Source organism: Seriola dumerili, unplaced genomic scaffold (assembly GCF_002260705.1).
Source record: "Seriola dumerili isolate Sdu_G_001 unplaced genomic scaffold, Sdu_1.0 BDQW01000193.1, whole genome shotgun sequence".
Taxonomy (NCBI): domain Eukaryota; kingdom Metazoa; phylum Chordata; class Actinopteri; order Carangiformes; family Carangidae; genus Seriola; species Seriola dumerili.
The window spans coordinates 304,878-331,584 of record NW_019174448.1 but is presented as its reverse complement, the minus strand read 5'-3'; the positions used below and the strand labels follow the sequence as shown (position 1 = coordinate 331,584).

Genomic DNA, 26,707 nt, shown 5'->3' with positions numbered 1-26,707 from the left:
AGGAACAGTCTGTATGCTGCTAATACTGACCTTTTTAAAAAGGACCCTGAACAAAACAAATAGAGGTGCAATTAGCAGAAATCTTGGCCATGTTTCCTCTGAAATGAAAGACGCTTTTACTTGATTAAATAAAAATTCAGGAGTCGGATAATGAACATGTATGTGAGTAGAGGGAGAATCTGAGAGCACGGTCCTTTCATATAAACCAAAATTATTCTTCACAACAAGACGTGTGCATAAAGACAGTGGGTCAAGAATTAACAGTTCTAGCATGCGTCTAGTATGACGTCGCCGAACTCTGTATGGCTGATTGAACTACCAAACTTTTCCAAACCCATAATCCATCAAATTAATTTCTACACATCCCCAGAATTTCCAAACCCTAACAAGGAACCCTGTACAATAAGAGTTTGTGGATAAATGGTGACATGCTCGCAGATGCATCCTGTTCCTTCGCGTCATCTCTGTGTTCCTCTTGGAGACAGCAACAGATAGACCTCAAGAGAAACCACAGAGGCTAAAGAGGAGTGGACGGAAATGACTATGTTCCTACTCAATGTAAGAACTGTCCAGCTCTGCAGATATATCACTGGAAAAAAACATCTAACTATATGGTGTCAAGAGAACTTTTGAGCTTGATACAAGTTTAATTTTGAAAATATTTAGAAGAGATTGTGATGTTCGCACTGTTTTGAACACAGATACCTGAGTAGCGAACTATAGCTGTGTGTTTGGCTTTACAGGAGTCTCATGATTTTCATTAAACTGGCACAGCTGCTGGGTAACAGTTGAATAAGGGAGTGGGAGATGAGCCTCTCGAAAACATCACATGATCCATTTTGTACCTAGACATCAGTCGCACAAGTGACCCACTGTCCCAGCAGCAGGTTTGTCAGCCCGGGTAAGCCTGTGAGCGCTGATTAACCACCTTGGATGTCCTTTATGAAAAACACAAAATGGACCCTGAAACTCAATGATGCAATTTTCCTTATTTGATCTCAAGTCACGATTGAGAACACAGAAAGAAATAGTTCAATATAACAGTTCACACTTTGTTTTCTTTGTTTTCTTTTCTAAAACACACTGATACACAGTTCGGGACAACTGCGGTTACAGACCGTGTATCTGAGTTCAAATGTCACCTCAAATGTTCTCTGGTGGTCTCTAGGCCACAATAGCAGGTAAATAGATCAAGACCTCCAAATGATTAGCTGGTTACCCAAAACCTCAATGAAGAATCAGCAGCAGTCGGTTGGTGGTTAGAGGGCCTGTGTTGCTGAATGAGCAGCAACTGGAACCAGCACTGACACAGTAAGGTGCTCCACTCCCTGTGCACTCATGGCACCATAAAGTGCTATATTTGTATGAAAGCATCTTGAAGCTGCTAGTGTATTTACATCATGAATGCAAGTGAAGAAGTGGTAAGTTAGAGGGAAATAACTGATTTACTGTGGTTACTGTATTAGAGCAGCTGTAATAATGTAGCCTGTTTTTGCATTTTCTAGAATATTGTTCTTTGCAGTCATTTTATTTTATCTTAAGCAAGATCTTACTGAAGTATTACACTTATATTGTACACCTAAGAAATCAGTAGCTCATTCTTCATTCTGAAAGACACTGACATTGCTGTTTATACCTTCATGAGTGAGGAGTCTATCGTCTACTTCTAAATGCGGCAGGCACTGTACGTCAAATGAAATATACCATTATATGATTAACAGCGCAGCCTGGACGGGCCCAGACAGGCCGAGACATCCAGCTCCTACATTGGGAGAGAATGATGAGCAAAGGTCACAATGTAACCTTGTGCTCCTGGTAGCAAAACCAGCCACAGCCACTTCACATGATTATATGATGACACAGACGCGTGACTGCTTGCAGGAAGGGTTTTTGTGTGTGTGTGTGTGCGTGTGTGTGTGTGTGAGGGGGATCAGGTTTAAAATCTGACACTATAACCTGTTTACAGTGTTGGTACTTCAAGACACATGCTTGACTCATGTCTGAAATGTTTAGTTAGTCTTCTTTATTCAATGCGACTTACAATGAATAATTATGGTCCCAGTAATGATGTTAGTACTCTGGTAAAAATATATTTAATAGTGTCTCTTAACTCTATGTTTCAGGTGGGAGTAGCTCTGCACTTTTTTGAGAATAGTTTCCCTTTTACCCACAAGAACTCCTCAAAGTTTATATTATTTAGGCCGACCTGACTTACTAAATCCTCATACAGCAGCAATCTAATTTAAGTAATCAATTAGTTGATTTATGTTTTTTTTTTATGTCAAACTGTGTCTAGCACTATCATCCCTTCAAAGAGTAACCCAGCATTGCAGATGGATCCTTTAAACTCTAGTGCTCAGTACAGACTAAAGCATATATGTGAATATTATGTCTCATCAGTGTCACCTTATTCTGTAATGAAGAGCATAAAATATGTCTACTTCCGAGTAAACAAATGACCCAAACAAATAAATAGCTAAGAAGGGTTAGCAGGGGCTCTTTAAATCAAAGGATTTTTCCAGTTAATATGCCGTGATAACCACTTAACCATTTGTGAAAGAACATCTGTTTTGAAAAAACGTGTTTGCCTCCACACTTCCTCATTTTCTGCTTGTCTGGCAGACTGCGCATAGAGGAGTTTCTCATTTCAACATTTCTTTTTAAACACAAGGCTTTGTTACAGTAAGCCTTGAAGGAAATTTCCAATATTTCCAAGAAGCCTGTGGACATCCTCAAGAGCTGCAGGCACAGCCATTGCACAAGCCATCCCTTTAAGTCTTTATCCAGCAAGAACTGCTGCTATTTGTTTTAAATATTGCAATTGAATTAAATCATTATATGTTGACACAAAACTACAGTATCTGTCAAGAAGTCTATGAAGAAATCAGTCTTTGTAGATTTCAACAACTAGAGAGAGTAAAACTTTTTATATCCCCTAAAAAAATCCTCAAGGGACAAAAGCAAACTGCAGAAAAACTTGTTGAACCAGGACATGTTGGACAAAGTGTGTTTTTTTAATGGCTGGATCTTTACATGCTGTATGTTGACACAGGAGGCTTGGACCGTTGTTATCCTCGGGGCACCCCCCCGCCCACCCTCCCAGAGCAGCTGAAGCAGGATGTCAACTACAGCTGTATAGGGGAAAGTTACAAGTTTTAATTCAAGCCATGTACTAAATCCCTGTTGTCCCAGTTTAAGCGCCCATTGCCTGAAAGAGGGGAGCGACCTATTTCAAACGCTCTGAAGATAATTTCTTGGGAAATAAGCAGATGTTTAGGGGGAAAAAAGGTTTTTACTGCAAACCAATTACCAACCCCATAAAAGGAACAAAGCTGGAGGAGTTGCTTCACTGCTGTGTCAGTAAGAGTTACTCTCTCATAACAGAGGATGACGGGTGTGTCCCAGAAAATATTGGGGTGGTTTGTGGGAGCTAAGTCTTACAGCACACGCACTGAAATGTTTAGTTACTATGCATACCTTCGGCAATAAGCTCTTCCACGGTGACTTGATACCGGCCGACTGCAAACACTTTCCCGAAGTAGCTGCTGACTCCGGAGCTGGAGCCGGACCCGGACGCCCCTCCGAGCCCGCCGCTTTCGGACTTTGGCATTCTGGAAAACTTCTTCATCCTTTAGTTTCTCTTTCAGTCCGCCCACCAAATGCAGTCCCTGTTTGGTGCTAAATTAGCCGCACAGTCCAATTAAACTCGGTAGTGTCCGACGTCCCCTATCTACTTATCTGAAATCTTTTCTTCTCCTGCATGCTCCGCGTCTGGTTCTTCTGGAGGGACTACTTGCTGACGGGTGACACGACATGAAAGTACAGTTAATATACAGGCGTCACAGTGGGATGATACAACACCCGTCGGTCTCCCAAAGTCCGTACCACTGACAGCATCCACTCACAAATGGGCAAAAACAAAAAGTGTGATAGGTTCGTCAGCCAATGTGACACATCACGCTAGCTGGCTGCAGCCGTTGCTAGCGTGCATGGGCTCCGCGGTGTGCAGTCAGGACGCTCCGCCAACAATGAAAAGAGGGCAGGGGAGAAGCACAACAATGCAGCTGGCACCGGTGTTGATAACACCTCCTCCGGCGGCAAGAAATCCCTCCTGGGTTTATATCCAGCCCGATAACCCCCCAAAAGCAGCCTCGGCGTTGTTAGCTTCACCGCGACTTGTTCACTTCACTCGGGCGAAAGTGGCTAGTTAGCTCGCTAGCTGCGGTGGTTAGCGGCTAACGAGCTTCGCGAACAGCCGCAGCGGTTCCTCTACGAAACGAGCCACCCCGAGTGCAGGTGGGCTAACAAAGTAGGAACCCGAGTCTGACACAAGTAAGCGTCCGCTGCTTATCGGAAACCCTCCGGCGAAGTCGTTTTCGTTAGGTTCATCTGTGCCATATCCACTCCCCCCGTGTCATTTTTGTTAACGTTAAACTTCTCGTGACTCTCTAACGGTAGGCTACAAAATAAGTGGGTGGTTTGTTATTTACCCAATGAGAGTGACAACCTAACATGACGTGGCCCCGCCCCCCTCTATTGTTATGATTGGTGTAAGTGGAGAATGTATGGAAGCCTATTAACGTCAGGAAGAAAGAAGAATAAATGAATGAAACTTATCTGTGATTTAAAACTCACAACTCTCCTGCTTGTTCAAACTTTTTATTTTTCTTTTGTCATACTTATTAGTAATTTATGTAAGCTGAACCCTCTCTAAACTGGCCAGTAGATTGAGTTCTGGTCTGTTTTTTTTCAACATGCAGTTACTTGTTACTTAACTTTTTTACCTTACCTACCTTTTTGAATGCTATCATCCAGCTACACTACCATTGTGCATCTATAGCATGATTGTGCAGAGAAGCGGAACATTTCTGCAGCTCAGACATTGAACCGTTAGCCACGGGGCTACCTCCATACTACACTCACAGGGAGTGGTATGAAGGTTAGTGGATGAGGCCTCTTGCCACTTTCACTCAGATTGTGGACTGCGCTACCAGAGTAGACAGGACCATGAACCTGTTGTATACTAATGTTACAGAGGACTGGCATTTTTTTTATTTTTTTGGTTGTACTTATTTACTTCCTCTTTCCTAACTGTTTGTTGTGTAACTGTAACAAAGTAATTTCTTTGTGAGAATCAATTAAGTTTTCTTCAGATTCTGACACAAGCTTCACAGATGTGAAAAGTTTCTAGTTTTGCTACTTGTCCATGAAAGTAAACTTAACATCTCCGGGTTTATTAGTTTGACTTACTTAAGTTAGAACTTACTTAGTGAGTCACAATAATGCCATTGTTCCTCACAGTTCTCGTAGTATCTCCAAAGCCAGCGTAGCTTTGAATAATTACTTTTTTAAAGGAGAAATTCATCAGATGTGGTGAGCCTCTGGCCCTTACAAGTGTAGGCTGTGTATATACATATATCTGACTTTAAAGTAAGTCAAAATTATAGCATACTAAATCAAACTTCGGATTTAGTAAGCCCTACTTTTGATATTTTTATTTTTCATTTCTTGCCAGCAATGGGCTTCCATAAGAAGCACCCAGACAATGCTCATCTATAATGGGGCGGCGTCAGTGACAGACAGACAGCAGTTTGGTTGAGGAAGGAGAACACAAAACAGGCTGGAAAGAATGCAGTGCATGGAGAAATAAACAAACCTCAGGCTAGTCTGGAGTAATGTGTTGTGCCGATTCACATTTATCATTCTGTTCATTAATAAAATCAAAGCTCTATCTTCATCTGTGTCTTTGTTCTGCCTGTAAAACATTGCTCGTCTTTTTTAAGGAAGGGTTTTGGCTGTTACTTCCTCAGTATGTGTGAATTGATCTCTCGACACTCCCTTCAATTTTAATGATCATCTGCAGTGGAAAAAACAATGTAATTTTTTCGCCAGACAGTGCCAGTGAGGAAGTCGTGTGACAGCTGCCTACAGGCTTTGTGAACAAAGGCATGTGTGTAGGCTGGAAAATCCGCCACATTATTCTGCAGACTGCATTCCTTCACTGTCTAAATCATGCAGCATCACCAAAAAGTCACCTCTGCCATCTACACATCAGCTGCTAGAGGTGGAAAATGTCTACTTCTGTGGATAACTGGTCACAATTAGCATATTCAGGTCAGTGGTTATTGGGGGAGCACATGGCTGTGATGGGGATTACATAAGAGATGAGGAGGAGCGGAGCGGGATCACATGACTGTATAAACCCCCATGTCTGGACGCATCCTGTTTCTGCAGGGGGGAATCTTTCCTCTCTGACACACTTATTGTTGTCTCACTGTCTGTCAGGTATATACTGCCACCTGTTGGTGTTTGAATACCCAGAAACATTATCCAGCAAGTACATGCAAGTATCAAGTCTGCTGGAGTGTCTTTGAGCAAAAAATGTATCCAGCTCCTGGACTGACCTCTGACCTCCTGGAGGACCTCCAGCCAAGGGACGTCTTCTAATGGGCGGTTAAAATACAAAACCAGATCATACCAACAGTTCAAAACAAACAGACAAGAAACCTTCAAAGCAGGAAGAAATATTAGCTTATAAACATAAGCTTTTTGACTGTTAATGAGAGCAGGTGAGATACGATGAGGTTAAGTTAACTGGCCCTTGAGAACAAGTTTGTCTTGATACATCATGGAAATGGCAAATATAACAAAAAGTAGACTAACAAGCTATTTACGGCAAACCAGAGGTCTCCAAACTGTGGGTCAGGACCCTGCAAGTCTTCTTGTGCTAAAGTGTTGCACAAAACATGCAGATTTGACTCCAGTTTGATTAAACTGTGCACCCAGGCTGGTGTCCGAACACTGATACAGAATATATTTTATACGGTCAGATGATAATGTTTCCAACCCTAAAGCTCTCTGAGGGGAAAAACCTGGGCACTGTATGTTAAGGGTTTAAACCCTCAGCAATATCCTACTGGAGAGTCCCACAAAAACATACTTACATATACACTTATACAATGTAGATAAGTGTTTGCTAAACCTAAAGACATGCGAAAAAGAGATGCTTTTTGCTGCGTGCAAGATTTTGTGGCTTCATGGAAACATAAAGGGAAAATTTAAGGAGGGAAATCAACTGTTAAAGATTCTGGTGAAATCTCTGTGTACTCAATATTCCCTACTATCAGCACTGCATGCAGTCTGCCCTCATCCTCTCACATAGTGAAGCAGTAGAGTGTTAGGAAGGCAGAATGCAGTGCTGGTCTGTACTGTACTTCTGAATGGCAGTCCAGTTTATGAATGGAGACTTTTCACATTGGAAGAATATAATTGGGGAAATTCACAGACAAGCTTACACTTCCTGGAGTCATGTCAGGAGGGATAAAAGCTCTGCTCTTGAATTCTGGTCTGTTATACTTTACACTTGGCATCACACACCAGTTTGGAGTCTGGAGCGCAGCGAGCACGGATGAACTTGGCCTACATTTCCTCGCGTTCCCCTGCGAGTTTCATTTTTCTTTACTGGAGCGCTGCTGGGCCTCCACACAACTCTGAGAGCACACACTGTCACAGAAGACACAGCCACACATTACAGGCTTCATACAGTCTGATATAAAGAACCGCAATAATGGATTATACAGGACTTCACTAGTAGGCTAACAAAACAAAGCTATCGGTCCCTGTAGCAGGAATATAACGTTAAGGGCATGAGAAAAATGAACAAGGTCAAAGTTGAGTACCACAGAAACAGATGAGCTCCGATGGTGACATCATAGGAGCCTGACAGAAAAGAAGAGACACTCAAACATAAGATAAGTATATTATAAACTCATATGTACACAAACAGCAGTATTTGAGCTCCAGTATCACGGGATTAACTTCAGAAAACAAACGAAGGATGAGGACATTCAACAAAGAGGCGTTATCTAGTTGAACTGTGGAAAGTGAATAAGTGATCCAACATTTTTGGAACTTGACCCATAACAGGGACTTGGTCCAAAAGTCCATATATCAGGAGAAACAAGGCTTTTAGTGCCTATAGTATAAGAATGTCAACGAAGTTGGGGAATCTGCCCCTCGACCTTTGCTGCATCTATTTCTTGCAGGTAACATAACTTAATTGAAGTGCAGTACTAAATCACTTTTTAAGATTTGTAGACAATCATTTTGACCTTTAGAAAGAAGGAGACTCAGAGAACAGTCAGACGTTACACTTACACATATTCTACTGAAAACAACAGGGTTTTACCAGTGTTACTGACTGAATATCACTGCTGCAGGAAATGAATAAGATAAGAAATTTTGAATGTGCCTGTTGCTTGGTGCGTGTACTTCACTCCTCACGTTTCACTCTGCACAAAGGACGTTACTTTCAGTTTCACTCATGTCATAGAGACTCGTCCTGACACTGACCTCAGTCACTGCAGCTGTCCCTCAAAAAGCCTTTTGAAGCTGTCACAACTGGCCACAATAACCTCACACTGATGGTTTCAAACACAAATTTGTCCCCACAACCACAGACAGACATGTATACACACACGTACATGCACTTACAGAAGTTGATCTGCAATAAAGCTATACCTCTATATCCCCATATAGACGACAGCTGAGTCATTCTATGAAACAGGAGCCATTTGGGTCTCCAACATTTGGTGAGATGTGTTAAAAATGTGCTAAAGTGTTTTTCCAAATCTTAAAACCATTAAGTCAGGTACTATTGCCATGACTTTAAATAAGAAAATACTACTTACAAAGACTAACACACTATTTTTTTTAGCCATTTTTCCTTAGAACATGGCAATTTTCACATGTCCATATTAAACAACTTGACATTTGTATCTAAAATATCACCAATAAATGTCATGCATCAAACCTTTATTATTGTCAGGATTATATGTGTCCCTATTTACATAAAATATAAATCTTTTTTTTAAAAATAAAAACATACTTTTTTGTAAAAAAGTAATGATTTGTGTGTCCCTCAGTTTGATTTTCCAGGGATGATATAATGCTATCCATCACACGCGTCTCAACCTCTACAGAGGACGTCACTTTGAGTTTCATTCATGTTGTAGAGAATTATCCTAACTCTGACCTCAGTCTGACCTCAGTCTGAAAAAAATCCCCTGTAATATTTTAGAATAGATTTTGCTCACAGCTACAGTTCCAGTTCGCTGTAATAACTGTAAAATATTATCTAAAATATCATTTCAAATGAGCTGCTGAATAACGCAACAGTACCATAGTAGTCATTACTTTATAAGAATGAGATAAAATAGTCATTTGATGTACATTATAAAACTGTCTTAAGCTCATCAGTTAAAAATACAGTAAATTCCTGTTCAATATTTTGAAATAATTTGTTATCTATGTCATTACATCGACAATATTTACTTTTGTTTATCTGATTTGTGGGGAGATGCGTTTAACTTTTCTCCCATTTTACTCCACCTGTCAGGCTTTATTATTGGATGACAAAGATCACAAGCTGACTGACTTTGACCAGTTAGAAGAACCAGTAAGTAAATAATATGAAAGTCAATGGAGAGCAGCCAAAGGTTATTAGGTCAGAGGTCAGGGCTGTGGTTTCCTGACAGTAGATGCTACCAAAAAATAATCTATAATAAGAATAAAACATTGAACGTTCGTGACGTTCAGTGTTGTTATCATTCCTTTACTCGGCCACTAAGCAGAACAATAGATTTGCAAACGGTTGAAGGACAATACCAAAACATGCTCAATCAATCATCAAGTAACGGCTGAGGGAAGAAAATCAATGTGTCTCATTTGCAGCAGCCTTGGCTTTAATGAAGCAGCACGGCCTCGTGGAGAGGAAAAAATAAAACACAGGAGCTAACTCAGATCTATCTGAGGATAAAAACCCTGAACAGAAACAGTAGAGCCATATTTAGCTGTGAGAAATGGGAAGAAGTCCAATCACCACAACAACACACACGGTGTCTCTCCTGCTCAGAGATCATTTAATTTGTTTTTAATTCAATTAAAGTTTAAAACAGTTTCCTCTGTTACTATTCTACAATAAAAACCCATCAACAACAGTTTGACTCCCACTGAAAAGTTCCCACTGGGAACGTGGAGCAGAATGACAGGAGCCTGAAGGGAGTGTGGGGGGCTGTGAGAACCAAACACAGCCCCTTCTCCTCTCGGTACATCTGAGTTTTGTTGCGGAATGAGGTCTTTATCTGTGACCGAGAACCGAGACATCTGCTCTGAGATCTGAAGCAAAACAATATCTGGTTCCTTTTAGAGCAAAGAACATGGATCTCGTTCAGCAAAATGGGAACACATGCAGGGAGCAAATCCTTAAATGATTCAATTCAGATGATGAACTTTCACTTCAAGTGATGAAATTCAGATATTTACCCCCCACCCCCCCACCCCCCCCACACACACACACACCGAAATGAGTTCATGAAGTTTTGTTAAATGATGCCAGAAAACATGTGCAAGTGGGGCAGAAGCAACAACAGATTTCAAAAAGTGGACATTTGTCTAGTCTTTCAGTAAAACTATAAAACCCAGTGGCGGCCATTTTTAAACATTTAGACATGACAGACAAAGTTATTACTGTATGATTTCATGTCTCATATATTTCCTGGCAACTTACAGACAGAAGAAGAAAAGCACAGTAAAGTGAAGCAGACCGTAAAGTAACAGTATAATGTGATTTATTTACAAAGAATTATACATTTTATTACTCAAAAATATATCTCAGTGTGTAATCATAAATAACCTGAGTATGAGTCTGATCTGTTCTAACCCGACTGCTGTGTGAATTTTTAAATCACGTTACGATGATCCATCAATCATCCATCAATTTCAGGCAAGTGAGTATAAAAACACAAATTTATTTATTTACCTTCATTGACTCAGGTGAATCCCACTGCGACATAAATGTCATTTTAAAGAGAGACCTGAATGTACATAAAAAAACCCCCATAAAAACAAGATAGTCCAAAAAGAATAAACTATACGATTTAAATAACAAACAATAAAAATTACAAAATTGTAATAGAAATACCACACAAGGAAAATTTAAAACATAAAATGCAAAGATTAAAACACGGTTAAAACAATTGCATTCTGTTTTGAGAAGGTTGAAAAATACCCATAAACAATTTATTCTAAATAAAACTATATAAAAATATAATTCACAAGGGTCAGTTGCAGTGGTCAGTGTGTAGCTGACGACACAAGGATTCAGTGTAATAGTTTAAAGATAGTTTTGTTTACAATTAAGCAAACTCCATCTCCTGAAAGACCATGTAATATGGTCGAAAGCTCCGGAACAGTTGTGTGAGTGGACCTTCAGTGGAGCTGTTCTGTCAAAAAATAAATTCAAAAAGTCCAACAAAACAGGTGGACACTGACTCATCAGAACATTCTCTGATCAGCCACCGTGGTCTCAGGAGTCAATCAATCAGACACCAACACGTCAGAGCTGCTCGTCACCGAAGAGAGTGAAATGAAAAGTCATATCACACCTGCACCTTCCTCCTCCTCAGTCTCCCGTATTCAGCTTATCTTCTGTCAGTGGCAACAAAACTAAAAGTACTGGGAAAAGCAGGCTGCTGCTCACTTCTAGAGAAGGAAATTTAATGTCTCATAAATTCTTGGATATTTTATTATTTATGCTGTAAAACACATGAGCTGCAGCCTCTGGTGGCGTCCAAATGAAATCCACAGACTTATTCATCGTCCCTCTGCAGCACCTCGTGCCTTTATGTCTTTCAGTCCCGCTGGGAGCCGACAGTAAAACTCAGGCCAGACACACTCGCAGACTATTGAGGTGGATGACAGCCCGAAGGCAAAGACGTTTTCCTCGTTAAAGCCAAAGTAATCACACCCAGAGTCCTTCACTCCCCCAAACCCTTCCACCCCCTCCATCTTTATCTCCACTGAAGGAAAACAGGAAGGGAGGCTGCAGGCTGACATCTATATGTCTTCATCCCCTCACACATCCCTGGCCTCAGTGTGTGTGTGTGTGTGTGTTCGATAGTGAGACAGGGGTTGGAGGGGTTATCAGCACCGAAAACATTTTTAAAAACACTTCTTATTACACACCATCTTTGTGACCTACTTTATAGCAGCCTGATATATGACCCAGTATTCTCTTAGCATCCTTGGAGAATTCAAGCTGTTTTGGTTCGACTCGACAATAAGGCAAACTTATCAAACTGAAATAAATCATGTATAAATTATTTCCTGAGTCGTGATAAGTTGTTATATTGCAGACAGCAACAGTGACCTCATTAATGTTGTTTTTCACTCCACAAAAAGCCATTATTCTTTCAGCTCACTGGTGGAGTACAACTACGTACAAGTACTACATATTGTACTCAAGTAAAAATTTGAGGTACCTGAAGTTTATTTGAGTATTTACATGTAAAAGGTCACATATTGTATAAAGAGGTTTTATTATTTTTGCTTTGATTATCAAAATAGTTGCTGCTTAATCTTCTGACGATCGACTAATTGTTTCAGCTTGAATAATATTTGTATTTTTCTTTTACACAGACTTCTCTTAAAAGACCTCCTGGTTTTAATAAGACGTCTTGTTTAAAGGATACAGTCACTGTTTTCCACCTAATCAGCAGGAATTTCCATCAAGTCAGTAAAAAAAAAAACTTCCACTGATCTCCACATATGGCCTCTGTAAGCCTCTTAAAGCCCTGAGGTCCTCAGACCAAGAGACCATCTACAAACCTGCTGCCGAGTCTGTGGTGCCCCCTGCTGGGGACTTTCATGAACTACCAGACTGTAGGTGAGTCAGTGTGTCATTGAGAGCAGACAGTGATATGAAAAACATTATCAGCAGCAGTGATTTATAAAGTTGTTTATTACTTTTATTATAGCTACAACCAGAGAGAGAGGAAACAGTCAAGACATGAAGGGAGGAGAGAAATGGTGACACAGCAAATATGTTAATTTATCACACTGACAACAGCCCGAGTCCTCTGTGCTAACATGTAAATGTATTTTAATTAGTCTTTTATTATTTTGCTGAAGCTTTGTTTCATGGATCAGTAATTTCTGTATATTTGTCTATAAAAGGTTTAATGTAAAGATATATGTGAAACGATACTGACTGACCAAGAATTGAAATTGAGGTTAATTGAAAGAAAAGCTGCATTTAAATTCTCCTGAATTTTAAGTATTCATGTGGAACCTTTATTCTCGTTATTTAGTTGTTGTTGTTTTTTTATGGTATTTATTTAAGTTTCATGTTTTTGAAAGATCAGCTGACCTGCTGTTCACTTCATGGCTAAAAGCCAAAAGAAAAAAAAAAAGTCATCAAACTGACATCACTTACTTTCCACACATTGATAAATATACTGAATAATAATTTAACTGGCTTTCTGATTTAATTTGAAACTGTAACATGGATTTAAATACACAATAAACAAACTTAAAGAGCTGGACAAGTGGATCTCATATTATGAAGCTTTTCAACACAGATAAACTTATTATTATTGTACAGATTTGAATAGAAATCTCTTTTTAGTGTGTACTTGCTGCACTACTGCAGTACTTATGTAGAGTAGCACTTTTTCTGTAACATTAGGCCAGTTGTCAACAGGCAGAAGAAAAATACAAATGCATGGTACTGAGGTCTTTTGGTGGGCATTTCTTTTCAGAACAGGAGGTTGGTTCCTCTTGTGTTTTGTATAAGGACGAGTGGAGAAGTGGACGTTCAAGGAGAAGTGGAAGCAAAGCGAGAGAACCAACAACATGTCGATGTCAGGACTCATCACCTCCTCTGCGACCTTTTAGCAGTCTGTTCATAATCAGACTGAAACGTAACAGCCAGCATTCCTCTGTGGCATGAACTGGCCGTTTTCAAGTTTAAAAACCGATTTGTAAAGATCAACATGTGATTTCAAAGGACGTCTACCTTTCAAAGCTCTTCACGGCTCTAAAATTGTAAACACGTTGACAGTAGTTAGAAGATGAAACACACAAGTGTGGTAGAAGTGAAAGAGGGAGAAATCTTAAGAGTGTGAGTTAGAAGTACTGTGGGTTTCTCCTTGAGCTCAGGTGGACAGGCGCTCAGTCGTCTCCTCCACAGATGGCCTTCACACAGTCGCCGTGGTCTCCCGACAGATCCGACTGCAGGACAAAACACAAACAAGGCGAAATGTGTCATCATGCCACACTGACCAGCACGTGTTATATAACTAAACTATACAACACTAGAGAGTTTAACCAGTTTTAAATTCTTCGTTTTTTTAATTGGGATGTTGCCGTTTTTGTCCATATACTGAGCTAAGTGGAGAGTTTTGAGCACTTTCAGCTGTTTTTAGGTCTTTTTGGGACGAGTCAAAGTGAAGTTTCACTCGTTATTTAGGAAACGACCTGATGGAGTACAGACTGTATTTATATTGTTGTTTTTACATAACTAGGAGTTTGTTGTCCAATAGTGTCCAGGTCTTTCTATATTGTTCTGAGATTTTACCAAGTCTAACCTTGAGACTTTAAAGTTTTTGCTCCAAGTCTCAAGTCAAGTTCCGTCTCTGGAGAGTCTCAGGTAAATCAGTTCTCCCAGCATTTAAGTTAAAGTCAAGAGTCAAGTCCTTATTATCATTTATTTATTTTTGACTTAACTCTGCATCAAGTCCAAACCTTTAGTCTACAGGTCTGGTGCAACTTTTACCAGCTGGCAGAACTGAATTGTTTTGTTAACAATTCAACAACTACAGTTCCCATGAGTCTTAGCTGTAGGTGCTCTATCAAAACCTCAAGTGCACTGTAGTCGTTTAAAAAGGTAAAAACAATTGCTTTACTTTTACAAAGTGCTTATATTTTAAGTCTAGTACTGAATCAGCTTAAGCTAGTAAACTTAAGCTAGGCTAACTAGCTAACCCATAAGCTACAATAATGTAGCCTATATGAGGCTGTTTTAGGCTTTGCAATTTAACCTCCTCTTTAAATTTCCACTGAGCTTCATTATATCTGCAAACAGCCAGAAAACCCGCCGCTGGTATCCTACACTCAGGCAGCTTAACTGAGCCGGTAAAACCTTTTGTTCCTGCTTCCAGAGCAGCTCTGTCTCTGAGATACAGTATGTTCGTGTGATTAAAACTCCAAGAGTCCGTCCCAGTGATGGACAGATAATTTGTCAGAGAGGCTGGAGCAGAATACAAACTCACCGGCTACAGACAACTCTCACAGGAGGCTGGCTGATGCTTCGGCTGAGGATTTACCGCCCTGGACACCTGAGTTGTCTTTTAATTTGCCTCTCGGGGCTACAACAGGTAACATGGTGTCTTTTTTAAAAATCTCCTATGAGCTTGATCAAGACTGGAAACCCAACCTGGGCAACCAGAAGATGCAAAATACAGGGACTAGACAGAACACAAAACTTATTTGAGTGTTGTTTAAGGAATCGGCTTTCATCCTTTGCCAATAAACTGTTTTTGGAGTTAATGAGAGTTATAATAAATGATATGATAAAATGTTATTTGAAATGTCAGTGAAAGATTCTTGTGTCACATGAAGAGATGTTCTGGCCCCTCTCCACTTCACACGGCTCCTGTCATCCAGCAGATTAGTCACTTTGTCTCGGTGCAGTGTTTGTGCGTCTCAGAGGACCTGCAGGCTCTTGCATAATTCAAAAATACTTGGCTTCACAGACATCAGAGCTGCTCGCCAAAGCAAATCAAGCCGTTTCAAATCGAGCTTCATTTAGGTCAGTGAGATCGCACTTCAAACTCTGACAATGGATCGGTCCTCAAGAGAGTCAACTCAAAGAGGGCGGGATGAGAAAGATCAAATCTGAACATCAGAGTCCAGTAAAATCCTCTGATCACACTGGATTTGTAGTGAATTTTTGTTGTTGCAAAGTGCGTGCAGACTAAATCTACAGGAGGATCCTTTAGCTGAATGAACTGGAATGAACCCGGTAACATCCTGGTTACTCCAGTAGAATATGATTTAATCCTCTCTAGGTCAAAAGAGATGCTCAAACTATAGAAAAAAAGGAGGTCCTCACCTCGATGGCCGAGAGCAGCGAGTAGTCGTAGAGCTTCTTGAACTCCGCTCTGATGTCCATCAGATCGATCTCAGACCGACTCACCATGATCCGGTTCAGAGTCGACTCATCTGTTCCACCGCCCTGAAAGCAGAATCAGCATCAGTGGCACCACATTTTACACTTGTTTTAGCTCCCCTCCCCCAGACTACCCCGTCACAACACTGGAGTCTCAAAAACACATTTACTAGAATTTGTAACTTTGAATATTTTAGATGACAGGAGGCAGAAATCTATATTTATTTATTATCATTATCATAATTCAGATATGTAAAGTTACAGTAGGCTTGGGTGATATCTGATACAGTCCAGCCCAAATATCACAATATCATCTGTATGTTGTTTTATTTTCTGTTTCTTTTTTTTTTCTTTTAATAATACATAATTATATTATTGTATTTTATGTTTCAGTAGTTTTTTTTAAACAATATACAATCGTATTATTGTATTTTATATTTCAGATATAATCGATGCTGCCACTGAACAGCAGTGCAAAGTTCTATACGTCACATGCCAAGGTACAAAATGCAGTAAACACAGCAGTGAAATGAGGGTCGGACTCGGCAGCAGGACAGACTGTGCAAAACTGCAAAAATAAATAAATAAAAAAAATCCCCCATATTATGAAAAATACTCATATGGCGGGAAATTTTCTGTGGTGTAGAGCTTTACACTTTCTGTCCTTTCTCTTTATAGACAGATATGTCTTTATTTGATGCCATGGAACTGGATGTTGTATATTCTTTTTAGAAAAATCTTCAACTGACGCATGTGATAAAAACAATATATTCACCTTCATGCTCTCATGCAGACATTCTGCAAAGTAGGCCGGCACGCTCTTCACACATTTCACTGGAGAAGGAACAAGGAAAAAAAAGTTGTAAACAACAAGAACAAGAACAACAACAACAACAAGAACAACAACAACAACGGGATTTAAACTTTTCTACAAATATGAAGAAAAGATTTGAAAACGTACATTTTTGTTGCAAAATATTTATTAGATAATTTTCAGTAAAGTCATAATCTACAGTTTTTAAATATCAAACAAAAAGTAAATTCCCTCTTGACATGAAGATCTACAATACATGACCAAAAGTGTGCGGACAACCTACCATTACTCCTGTATGTGGCTGTTGAACATGTATTAACTTGCTGATCTAACAGCCGCCGCTCTTCTGTGAGGACTTTTCACTAGATTTTGTCCACATACTTTTGGCCGGACATGTGTGGGCTGTAATCTGTTAGAATGAAAACATTCCAGGTGCTATAGAGAGTATCACTATAGAGATTAACTGACCTATGGCGACCAGCAGCTCCTCCAGCTCTCCTGTCATCTCTCCCTCGATGCTTTGCTGCAGGGTCTTTCCACTGATGATCTTATATTCAACAAGAGCTGCACAAACAAGAGAAAAAACTCTCACTTTACGTTTCCAATTATTGCAAATTGACCGTTATTGGTGAAAACACAATATTATTCTCATCTAGAATAAACACAATGTGGTTTAAATATGGAAACTTTACTCTGTCTGAGTTGAGGTATGCTGCTTTGGCAGAGGATGTCGATAAATTTAGATTCATCGGTGCCCCACTTGTTCTCTCCGGCATCGTAAAGAGTCTGGGGAGAAAAAAATGAAACGCCTGAAATGTATTCAACTCAAAGACGGACAATTACTGGTTGAATAAAACATTTTCCCAGTGAAACAAGCTGAACTACGCATCATACTGCACCTTGGCGTCTTCTTTTGCCTTCTCCACATCTACAGTGGTGCTCTCGTCCCTCTGGCCCTGCAAACAAAAAACAAAACTCTAACCTACATTAACTGACTCCTACAAAAATAGAATTATATATATTTTTTTATCTGTCCAACAATACTTTTATTTTAAATTTTTGTAGACATAATTCTGAATGCACTGTTCACAGTTTTCCTGTATCGTGTAATGACGGACCTCGGCCAGGAGGAGCAGCGCTTTGGAAAAGTCTCCGGAGAGTTCATCCCTCATGGTCAGGGTCACCTGCGTCTCTGTTTCTGCGGAGGAAAAAAGATCCAAGATTCAACAGAGGACTGTGATGTTTGAAAAATTGACATTCACAGTAAAGTATCTATGAATCTAAAGAATGAAGCTGCTTTACCTTTCAAATAGACGTCACGCAGAGCTTTGATTTGTTGGTTGGATCTGGACGCGAAGATTTCAATCAAGGTGCTGTCTTCAGTTCCAACTCCCTACAACAACACATAGAGTTATTTTACCACGAGGAGAAAACTGTCTGAACTGCGTTTACACCAAGAAGAAGAACAAAGAGATGAAGCAGGATACGAGTAAAGATCAGAGACACCACACGGATCCGCTGTACTCCAAAAACAACACAAAGGAAGGAGGTTTGGGGCGATATCCAAAATATTATAACAATATAATATAATCATATTGTATTTTATGCTTCCTTTTGCAAAACTACAAAAATATCACATATGGCGGGAAATATAACGATATTCGAGATGATCACATATCGGCCCAAGTCTAAAAGAAAGTGACTAAATAAAGGCTGAATGAAAATCATGGGGATCAAATCTTTTAATAGTCGTTAGATTGTTTAAATCGCACACTACATGACTGTTGTATTCCTAATCACAAACCTTATTTTCTGCAATGATGAACATGATATTTGACTACCTGCATGTTCTCACAGATATCCCTTAAAATCAACCAAAGAAAAATAACGTAATAATCTCTTGAGCTATGTATATGTGGGCTCAGTTTTCCCTTTCTTTGCATGTTTAAAGGTCATAAACACCTTAAATGAACTTAACAGAGGTACTCCTTCAATACACATTTAACTTTAACATTTAAAATAAAAGTTTAAAGAATTGTTAAGGTGTACATTTAAGGGCTTCTCTCACTACTTCTCTACTAGGTTTGGTTAAAAAACAAATTTCAAGTCGTACTGGACAACATTTATTTATTCATTATCAATTTATTAAGTCATTAAATAAAACTTCTAAAAGGGAGACAATGATGAAAGTGAGAAAAACTGACTTTCATGGCCCTCATCACTTCATGGCAGTCGTACGCCGCCGGAGGGGTGATGAGCGCCACCAGCACGTCCTGTAAGTCGCCGTCGGTGTCACCTTTCAGGTCCTCCAGTAAAGTCTATGACGTAAAACGCAGCCCGTCAGTTTTCAAAACCGGCTGACACGCCAACCACACCCATGCAAATATATGAACACACACACACATCTACACACACACACGCTTATTACCAGACCACAAACATACAAAGTCACTTTAACACAACTCACTTTTGCACAAGAAAATCTTTTGGCGATTGAATCAAATCAGCGCAAAAAAACAGATGAAACAACACATTCTTTTTCCTAATAAAAAAATTCATTCATTTCAGGACTGAGGCAGGTAACACCTGCCAACAAGAACGAGAAAAAATACTAGTTCATGACGTTAAGAGTGTTTCGAGAAACCTGTTCCTGCACAGGGTTAGGTTAAAGCCGTGACTCACTCTATTCAAACATGTTTCCTATGAGCACAGACTCATGTTTCAACACTAAATAACTGCCGATGGAGCAGCAGGGGACTGAGCTGCTTTGAAAGCCTTCATATATACAGCATATATATATATATATATATAAATAGAGATGTTTTCTGTAATTCACTGTGGGTAAATGACAACAGCAGCGATATCTTACTCTGCCAGTGGCTTCCTGATAAGCTTCGCAGATGAGCTGCCTCTGAGCGTTGCTTCTCTGCGTCAAAACGTCAATCAGGATCTTCTCTTTGGTGCCTGGGACAGTTTTAAAAAGGAAGTGGAGGAAAGGTACATCAGTGAGTGAGAGAAGAGTTCATAGACTGTGATTTAACACCAGGAAACTTGTTTTACTCATGTTGTGGGGACATGAATCTGTTCACGCAGTCACTTTGTGGGTGAAGTGAAGACTTGGTTTGAGGTTATGCTAAGGTTAGGGTGAAGGTTGTGTGTGTGTGTGTGTGTGTGTGTTTCTGTACCAAGTCCTTCAATGGCGTCCTTCAGGGCCTCAGCATCTTCTGCTGCATTAAAACCAGCTTTGGGCGTGATGGTTCCTCTCTCTCCAGACTGAGGAGACATTCAGTGACATTCAGTTATCAGTTTGTTTTTCTTTCCCCCTCCGTTTCATCATTTGTGGAATAATAAATGTCACAGTAAAAGCCTGGAACCAGTGCAGAGTCTGAGTCGGACCTACTTTTGCTGAGAAGGAGGAGGGAGAATCCACGAGACCCTCCAGGTCATCCTGCAGGATGTTTATCAGTTCGGTTTAAAACGTACAATCAGTAAATAATAAACCTCATTAAAAAGTTAATTAAAAACACAGAACTTGTCTCACCCATAAAGACGCCATGATGACAACACAAAGTTCTTCTGTAAAAAAAAAAAGACTTCTTGTTATTTTGTGATTTATATTGACAAACTCAATGTTCGCGCCTTTTGTTCCTCCACCAAACTACATTCATGAAACAGCACATTTTCAACACGAACCACATGTTTACATTCTAGTACTCAAGTGAGTTTACCATAGCAATTTTATTTATTCATAAATTTATCCGTGCACTTCGAGGCTGCCGTATAAAAACTGAAGTCTTTAAAATAATTAAAATACTACCGCAAAAATCACCATGTCCAGTTTATCTAATGTTTAAGTTTTCTCAAGTTAATCTTCAACAAAATCTTAAACTTCCTCTGTAGAGGAGTAAGTTACTGTGATCACAACTTTATTTTACTTTTTATAGGATGTGTGACATGATTTCTTTTCTAACTGTAGCTGTAAAACATCTGTCTGTAAAATGTAGCAGAGGATCAAACATCCTTGTCAAGCTGACACATCTACACTGTGTGTGTGTGTGTGTGTGTGTGTGTGTGTCTATAATCAGCCCTCCCCACCCCGAAAATACGACCGGAAATAATGTGACACACGGATGCTACAGGAGACAGACACATAACATGGTGAAATACAAGTAACCACGGATAAACACAGGGAGAAAACCGGCTTTCGTTTGGTGAAATAAAAGGAAATAATAATAAAAAAAATGTCAGTTAGCACCACTGCGACACTTTCTTATGAGAACAGAATGAATAGACTTCAGTTTGTGCTCAGGTGACGATGCCTTCAGGAGAAAAATAATCATCTTCGTACAAACTTTTAACTTCAAAGAATCAAAGATGGAGCTGAAACATTAAAAGTTCATTTACAAACTAAGAAACTGCAGAAAATCTCACCTGGAGTTTTTTGTTTTTGCCTGAACCGGACACGTCTCCCGCCACTCCTTCCGTCTCTGTGGAAACTGGGAGATCCACCTGAGGAGTCATCTGACCACGCCCACTCCGCACAGGGAGGTGTGGCCTTCAGGGGCGGCTCGTAAACTTGACCTTTAGAGCAATTAAATCGCCTTTTATATGAAACACAGTAGTTGTCACTTTTTAATTACTCATGCTGATGTATTTTAGGCTCGGTTATTGTTTGGTTTCTCTTTTCTAATTTGCCATTTTCCTCTTTATACTTGTTCTGTTTTATCGATGTGGCATTTTCTTTTTTGAGTTGTCTATAGATTTAATTTTGATTAATATTAGAATCAGTTTTATTGGTAGTTTTACAGTTGATTCTACTTCACATTCGTTTTTTCATTCTTTCAATGATAACATTTCGTGTGAAATATTAAATATGAGTTTTAGATAAAGGTTTTGGTGGAAAATGAGAAATAAAGAAATAATGTGGAAGAAGATTAAGAGTTTCATAAGATTAAAGATTGGAACAACCTTCCGATATCACCTGTTGATGTGTTATTTAGTGGAAACTCTTACAGATACAGAACAACAAGTGAAGTACACTAACTTTCCCTTTAATCCTCAGATTTTATTTGGATTCAAAACATGTCCTCAGCATTGTAAAGCGTTAAATAGGCATTTGGATTTAAATTTAGAAATCCATCCTGCACACAAAAATTAAAACCACTTATTATACTTTTTAAAGATAAATGTTACGTGTCAGTTTCAGACAGAATTGCCACTTTCTCTGTCCCTAAATGTCACTTGTCCTTACAATCAACACTCAAATTTGGCATTAAGCCAGCACATCTATAAAATGATAAAATATCTGTATAAAAATCTTCAAGTTAGTTTCTTCTTCAGCAGCTGAACAGAAAAAATGAGCCAAAATAAACATTAAATACAGGACAGTAGCATGTTTCAGAATTTTTTTTTTTATTACTAAAAAAGGCACCAAATACAGGCATCATATTGATAGCATCATAGTTATTTTCCACAAAATGATAGCACCAAAAAAATATAATGTTATTTCCCAGAATTCCCCCGTTCCGATGTCGTTTGATAGGCACAGTTGAAAGAAGACAGGAGGTGAATCAAAGAGACGAATGGAGAGAAACGATTTGTTTTTCTTTTGCAGTGCTCTCCCACCAGTGTCATACACTTAAAAACAAAATTAAAAATTACAGTAACCTTAACATCGTGGGTACATCAGTAGCTGAGCGTAACATAATACATCATAAGAGGGTAAGATAGTAATACATACATGAAGAAAAGAGTGAGATGTGAGTGGGTTTTGTGTCTTTGGGCAGAACGAAGGCAGCTAGACGCACATCTCTTACAAAATACATCATTTAAAAAGTGATTCTTTTTTCATTAGAACAGGAGTAAGGCGAAAGCGCTCAGTCGTGCGGACGGGATCGAAACTTTCTCTCTGGCGTCGGATTTCTGTTACAATCACGTGGAAATTTTCACTTTTCTCGCTCTTGGGAGAAGAAAGAAAAAGAAAGAAAAAGAAAACACTTTGGATGATTCGCTTTGAGATTCATGAGGAAAATACTGCATGGCACTTATAATATTGGCAGCTGTCAGAGTACGAACAAAAAAAAATAAAAATAAGAAGAGTTATGTTTGTTCAACGTGACAGTACAAATGTCTCTAAGTAAGGCGTGACATACACTTCTTTTTAAAAACGCAACAAAAAGAAAAAAGGTCCTGCTCATGAGGGAAGGATTAACAAAAGATATGGCATAATTGCACTTGAAAAGTTATCATTCATTTGTGTTATTATTTACACTCCGCACTCATTCCGCCTCAGGCCATAGCAGCACACTGTGCGTGCTTAATACTTTTCACAGGAAGTCAGAAGCAGCTGATGCAGAAGTCGCTCGAGTCAATTTTGACCGAAGGATAACGGAAAAAAAAACTTCTACCCCGGCTACCGCCTCAACGGCAGCGGCGTTTAATAGCAGTGACGTGACTCGATACAGCAGAGAAGCGACTTTGTACGAAACAATCACCAGTGTCTGAGCTACCTGTCACCATTTTGGTGCTAAAGAAGGACGCGGACGTCAAGTAAAACAGCGATGAGAAGAAGGAGAGTCCGGATGACGGGATGCAGATGTTTTGGCTGTTTCATGCAGCTGACTGGTTCGTGGATTCCTGAGGTAGCCCAGTTGTGAAATGATTAAAACGCCGTGTAGCTGTCTGCACTTCACACTCTTCCCTTTTTCAAAGTGGTATAAAAATACATTAACAAACATCTCGCTCCTTAAGTACAAACTTTCTTTTAGAAAATACCTTTTTTTATTTTTTAATTTTTACTTCCCTCCTCCTCCTCCTCCTCCTCCTCCTGATCTTCTCCTCTTCCTCTAATCTTCCTCGTCAGTCTTTCAGACCTCAGTGCCGTCGTTGAGGTTGTTGTGGAGTTTGACCTCCAGGTTGACCTGTTTGACCTTGGCCTTGCTGTTGGCTTCCTGGTTGCGGTTGAGGATGTTGATGTTCCTCACCGTGCAGTGTTTGGTGCTGAAGTTCTTCTCCACACACTTGTCCATGCACACCTCCACCTTGGTGTTGAGCGGATACTCCTCGTAGACTTTCTGTGACTTCTTGGTCTTCTTCTTGGCCGACCGTCGGCAGCGGCGGAACAGGAAGCAGGAGGCCAGCAGCACCAGGACGAGCAGGGTGACGGCGGCCACGCCCCCGCCCACCGAGCTGCCCACGTGGGCGTTGAAGGTGGCGGAGGGCCCGGCCTCCAGGCGGAGCGACTTCATGTTGGTGCCGTTCTTCACCTGGTCGCCCTCATTGTCATAGATGAGCGACTCGTCGAGCGTCAGGCGCCCGCTGCGGTCCACCAGGTCGCGTTTGGGGCGGCTCAGCTGATAGGTCACTGAACGCTGAATCCTGGGGCTGGACCGCGACTCTGGGCTGATCACATAAATCACCTGCAGGTACCACTGGTGCCCCGCCTCCACCTGTCAATCAACAGAGAGAGAGAGAGAGAAGAAGAAGGGCATTAGCTAGTGAAGGACTGATTAATTATAAACGGTAAGTGGGATGAATTTATATCGAGCTTCTTCTTCTTCTTTAATCGACCACTCAAAGCACTTGATGAATGTACGTCTCGTTCACACACACATTCACACACACTCTCTGGAGGAGCCAGGGGTCTTAAAGCTGAAATCAGGTCTGTAACAGTCTGCGAGACGTTAAGTCTATGTCTATGTGAAATTAAATTCAGAAAGATAAAGTTTAAAGCAACATCAGTCACATCAGGTGACTCCACACACCTTGTAGAGGGCGTCGACCTTCATCGTGAAGCCGTCGACGCCCGGCATGGCCGTCATGGACTGCAGCTCGGGGAGGTCTGAGGCGAGGTGAGCCTCGAAGGGAACATCGTGGAAGAATCTGTCGCACACGTCGGGCTGTTTACGATCCTGCACGGGGGAAACGTGAAGAGAGAAAAAAACTGATCAGATCGCCGAGCAGCTGGAGACGAGTTCAGCGGCAGGTGTTTGGAAAATTCAGCTTTGCTCGCTGAACTGGCGATGTTCAGGTGCAGCCGTGTTGCTTATTAGATTTAGGATTGAGAAACTGCAGTAATCTATAGTTTTTTAGGACTGATGAAATAATCTGAGATGCAGGACAAATGCACAATGGTTTGTTACCGACGACTGATTTGCATGGAGTCAGTGATTTAAATAACCCACAGTCTTTGAATATCTTTGAAAAAATAATCAGGTGCCATCACACGGAGAGGTGGCACTGGTCAGACTGGTGGGACTGGTCAGACTGGTGTGGCAGGTACATTACAGGAGGAATATTAGGTCATAAGCAAAGCAACAATGAGAGGTGACATGAGTCTGCTGTTGTACTGATGGAGTGAATGCTGTGGAGACACATTAAACCAATTTTATCATGAAAATAATTCATGATCTACTTTTTTCACCCGCCTTTATTTGGTAACACAGTCTGAATCCTCAACATGTTGGTGCTTAATATTTAATCATGATGCTGGTAATGATATTTCCCCCCAGGTCAGCGGACATGTCATGCATTTTGAATACAGCTCTTCGATCAGGAGCCACAGAGCAGGGTACACAAACAAACACCAGTACCAGCAGCAGGAAGCGATGCTTCAGGTGCTTGTTGGGCTGGATGCAGCCGTACTGCGGCCCCTCGTTGTACAGCGTCCCGGTGGGGTCGAAGAAGGGGACGTATCCGTCGCGGCCGGTGCAGAGGTAAACCTTCTCCAGCTGCAGCTTGTAGGCTGCGTTCAGGTTCTGCTCAGGGTTCCAGAGCACCCTGCCGTACAGCGTCTGACCTGCAGAGGGCAGCAGAGGGACAGGTTTCCAGAAAGATATTTTTGAGTTTGTGCTGTGAGAAAGACTCAAACCTGAACCTGAACTGTGACTTATCCAAGCGTGCTGTCCAGTAAATTTTATCTGTGTTCTATGAATTCAAAAATCATCTGTTATATTATAAAAATGTGGAAACAACAGTACAGAAAAAAATAGAAAGAGGAGTACGGCAGAAAGGAACAAGAAGCAGCTTGTGGTTCCTCAATAAGAATCTCTAAATCTCTGTTTGAGGAAGTTCTGTTTGGAGTGAGTGAACTTCCCGTCGTACCCATGGAGAACGCTCCCTTGTAGTCCATCTCAGCCATAGAGACGTCGGTGGCGGCCGGGTCCATCATGAACACCTTCTCGTTGTTACACAGCTGGAACTCCGTGTTGAGGGAGTAAACCACGGGAACGGGCCGGTTGGTCTGCTGGAAGGCGATCGGCACCAGGAACCTGACGAAGTGCAACACAAACAAACAATAGTTCAAGGTTCAGCTTCGGGTTACCAGCTGTTACTTCCTGTGACAGACGTATCACGACTCTCCACAGCTGTGCGGCGTGCAGGCCGTGATGGGACTTACTTCTCCGGAGCGTGAGCCGTGCAGGACAGAGGTTTGTCCCCGGGGTCGATCCAAGGCTGAGTGGGCTGCACGGTGCAGGGGATCAGGAAGACGGTGTACTCTCCAGAATAGTCCTTCCTGTTGAAGGACACACATTAAGACAGCATGAGGTACGGTGAGGCGGAGTTTTCAGCCGGCGCACTCGCCCTCTGGCTGCATGGCTGTGAGTGGATGGACTGACCTGCTGTAGGAGCTGGTCGCCCTCCACAGCTGGTACGGCGAGTCAAAGGTCTGAGCGCTCCACAGCAGCTGCATGTCGAACTCGATGCCTCCGAGGTGGTCGGGGGCCATCAGGCGGGACTTGTGGCCCGGCAGAGTGTGGTGTTCAGGGACAAACTGACCTGGAGGAGGAAACACCGACAAATAAATTGTGTTTTTATTCCAGTGAAGCAGCTAAAATTTGTTGTATTAATACAATAACAGGCTGCTTCTGTAAATAAGGACTCAT

General features: G+C 40.8%; 3 protein-coding genes across 3 annotated transcripts in view; all 3 read right to left on the bottom strand.

Annotated features, from left to right (window-relative positions):
• bmp2k (BMP2 inducible kinase) overlaps positions 1 to 4,402 on the bottom strand; it is a 54,277-nt gene extending 49,875 nt beyond the window's left edge. The window contains exon 1 of the mRNA XM_022753776.1: positions 3,478 to 4,402. Within this exon, the coding sequence (XP_022609497.1) occupies positions 3,478 to 3,628 (151 nt within the window). The 5' untranslated portion in view covers positions 3,629 to 4,402. The remainder of the gene's footprint in view (positions 1 to 3,477) is intronic.
• An 8,396-nt stretch (positions 4,403 to 12,798) lies between these two features.
• On the bottom strand, positions 12,799 to 21,317 carry anxa3 (annexin A3). Its single transcript, XM_022753759.1, has 14 exons — positions 21,255 to 21,317; positions 20,365 to 20,399; positions 20,224 to 20,271; positions 20,009 to 20,096; positions 19,693 to 19,787; positions 19,028 to 19,141; positions 18,126 to 18,216; positions 17,942 to 18,021; positions 17,723 to 17,779; positions 17,516 to 17,609; positions 17,292 to 17,387; positions 16,785 to 16,843; positions 15,953 to 16,075; positions 12,799 to 14,070 (listed from the first exon to the last, which is right to left on the bottom strand). The coding sequence occupies exons 2-14, from the start codon at positions 20,377 to 20,379 to the stop codon at positions 14,011 to 14,013; spliced, it is 1,020 nt and encodes a 339-aa protein (XP_022609480.1). The 5' UTR covers positions 20,380 to 20,399; positions 21,255 to 21,317; the 3' UTR covers positions 12,799 to 14,010.
• A 2,338-nt stretch (positions 21,318 to 23,655) lies between these two features.
• fras1 (Fraser extracellular matrix complex subunit 1) overlaps positions 23,656 to 26,707 on the bottom strand; it is a 228,899-nt gene continuing 225,847 nt past the window's right edge. The window contains exons 68-73 of the mRNA XM_022753768.1: positions 26,441 to 26,600; positions 26,221 to 26,337; positions 25,926 to 26,092; positions 25,415 to 25,620; positions 24,587 to 24,733; positions 23,656 to 24,271 (exon numbers count right to left, since the gene is read on the bottom strand). Coding sequence (XP_022609489.1) covers positions 23,690 to 24,271; positions 24,587 to 24,733; positions 25,415 to 25,620; positions 25,926 to 26,092; positions 26,221 to 26,337; positions 26,441 to 26,600 — 1,379 coding nt within the window. The 3' untranslated portion in view covers positions 23,656 to 23,689. The remainder of the gene's footprint in view (positions 24,272 to 24,586; positions 24,734 to 25,414; positions 25,621 to 25,925; positions 26,093 to 26,220; positions 26,338 to 26,440; positions 26,601 to 26,707) is intronic.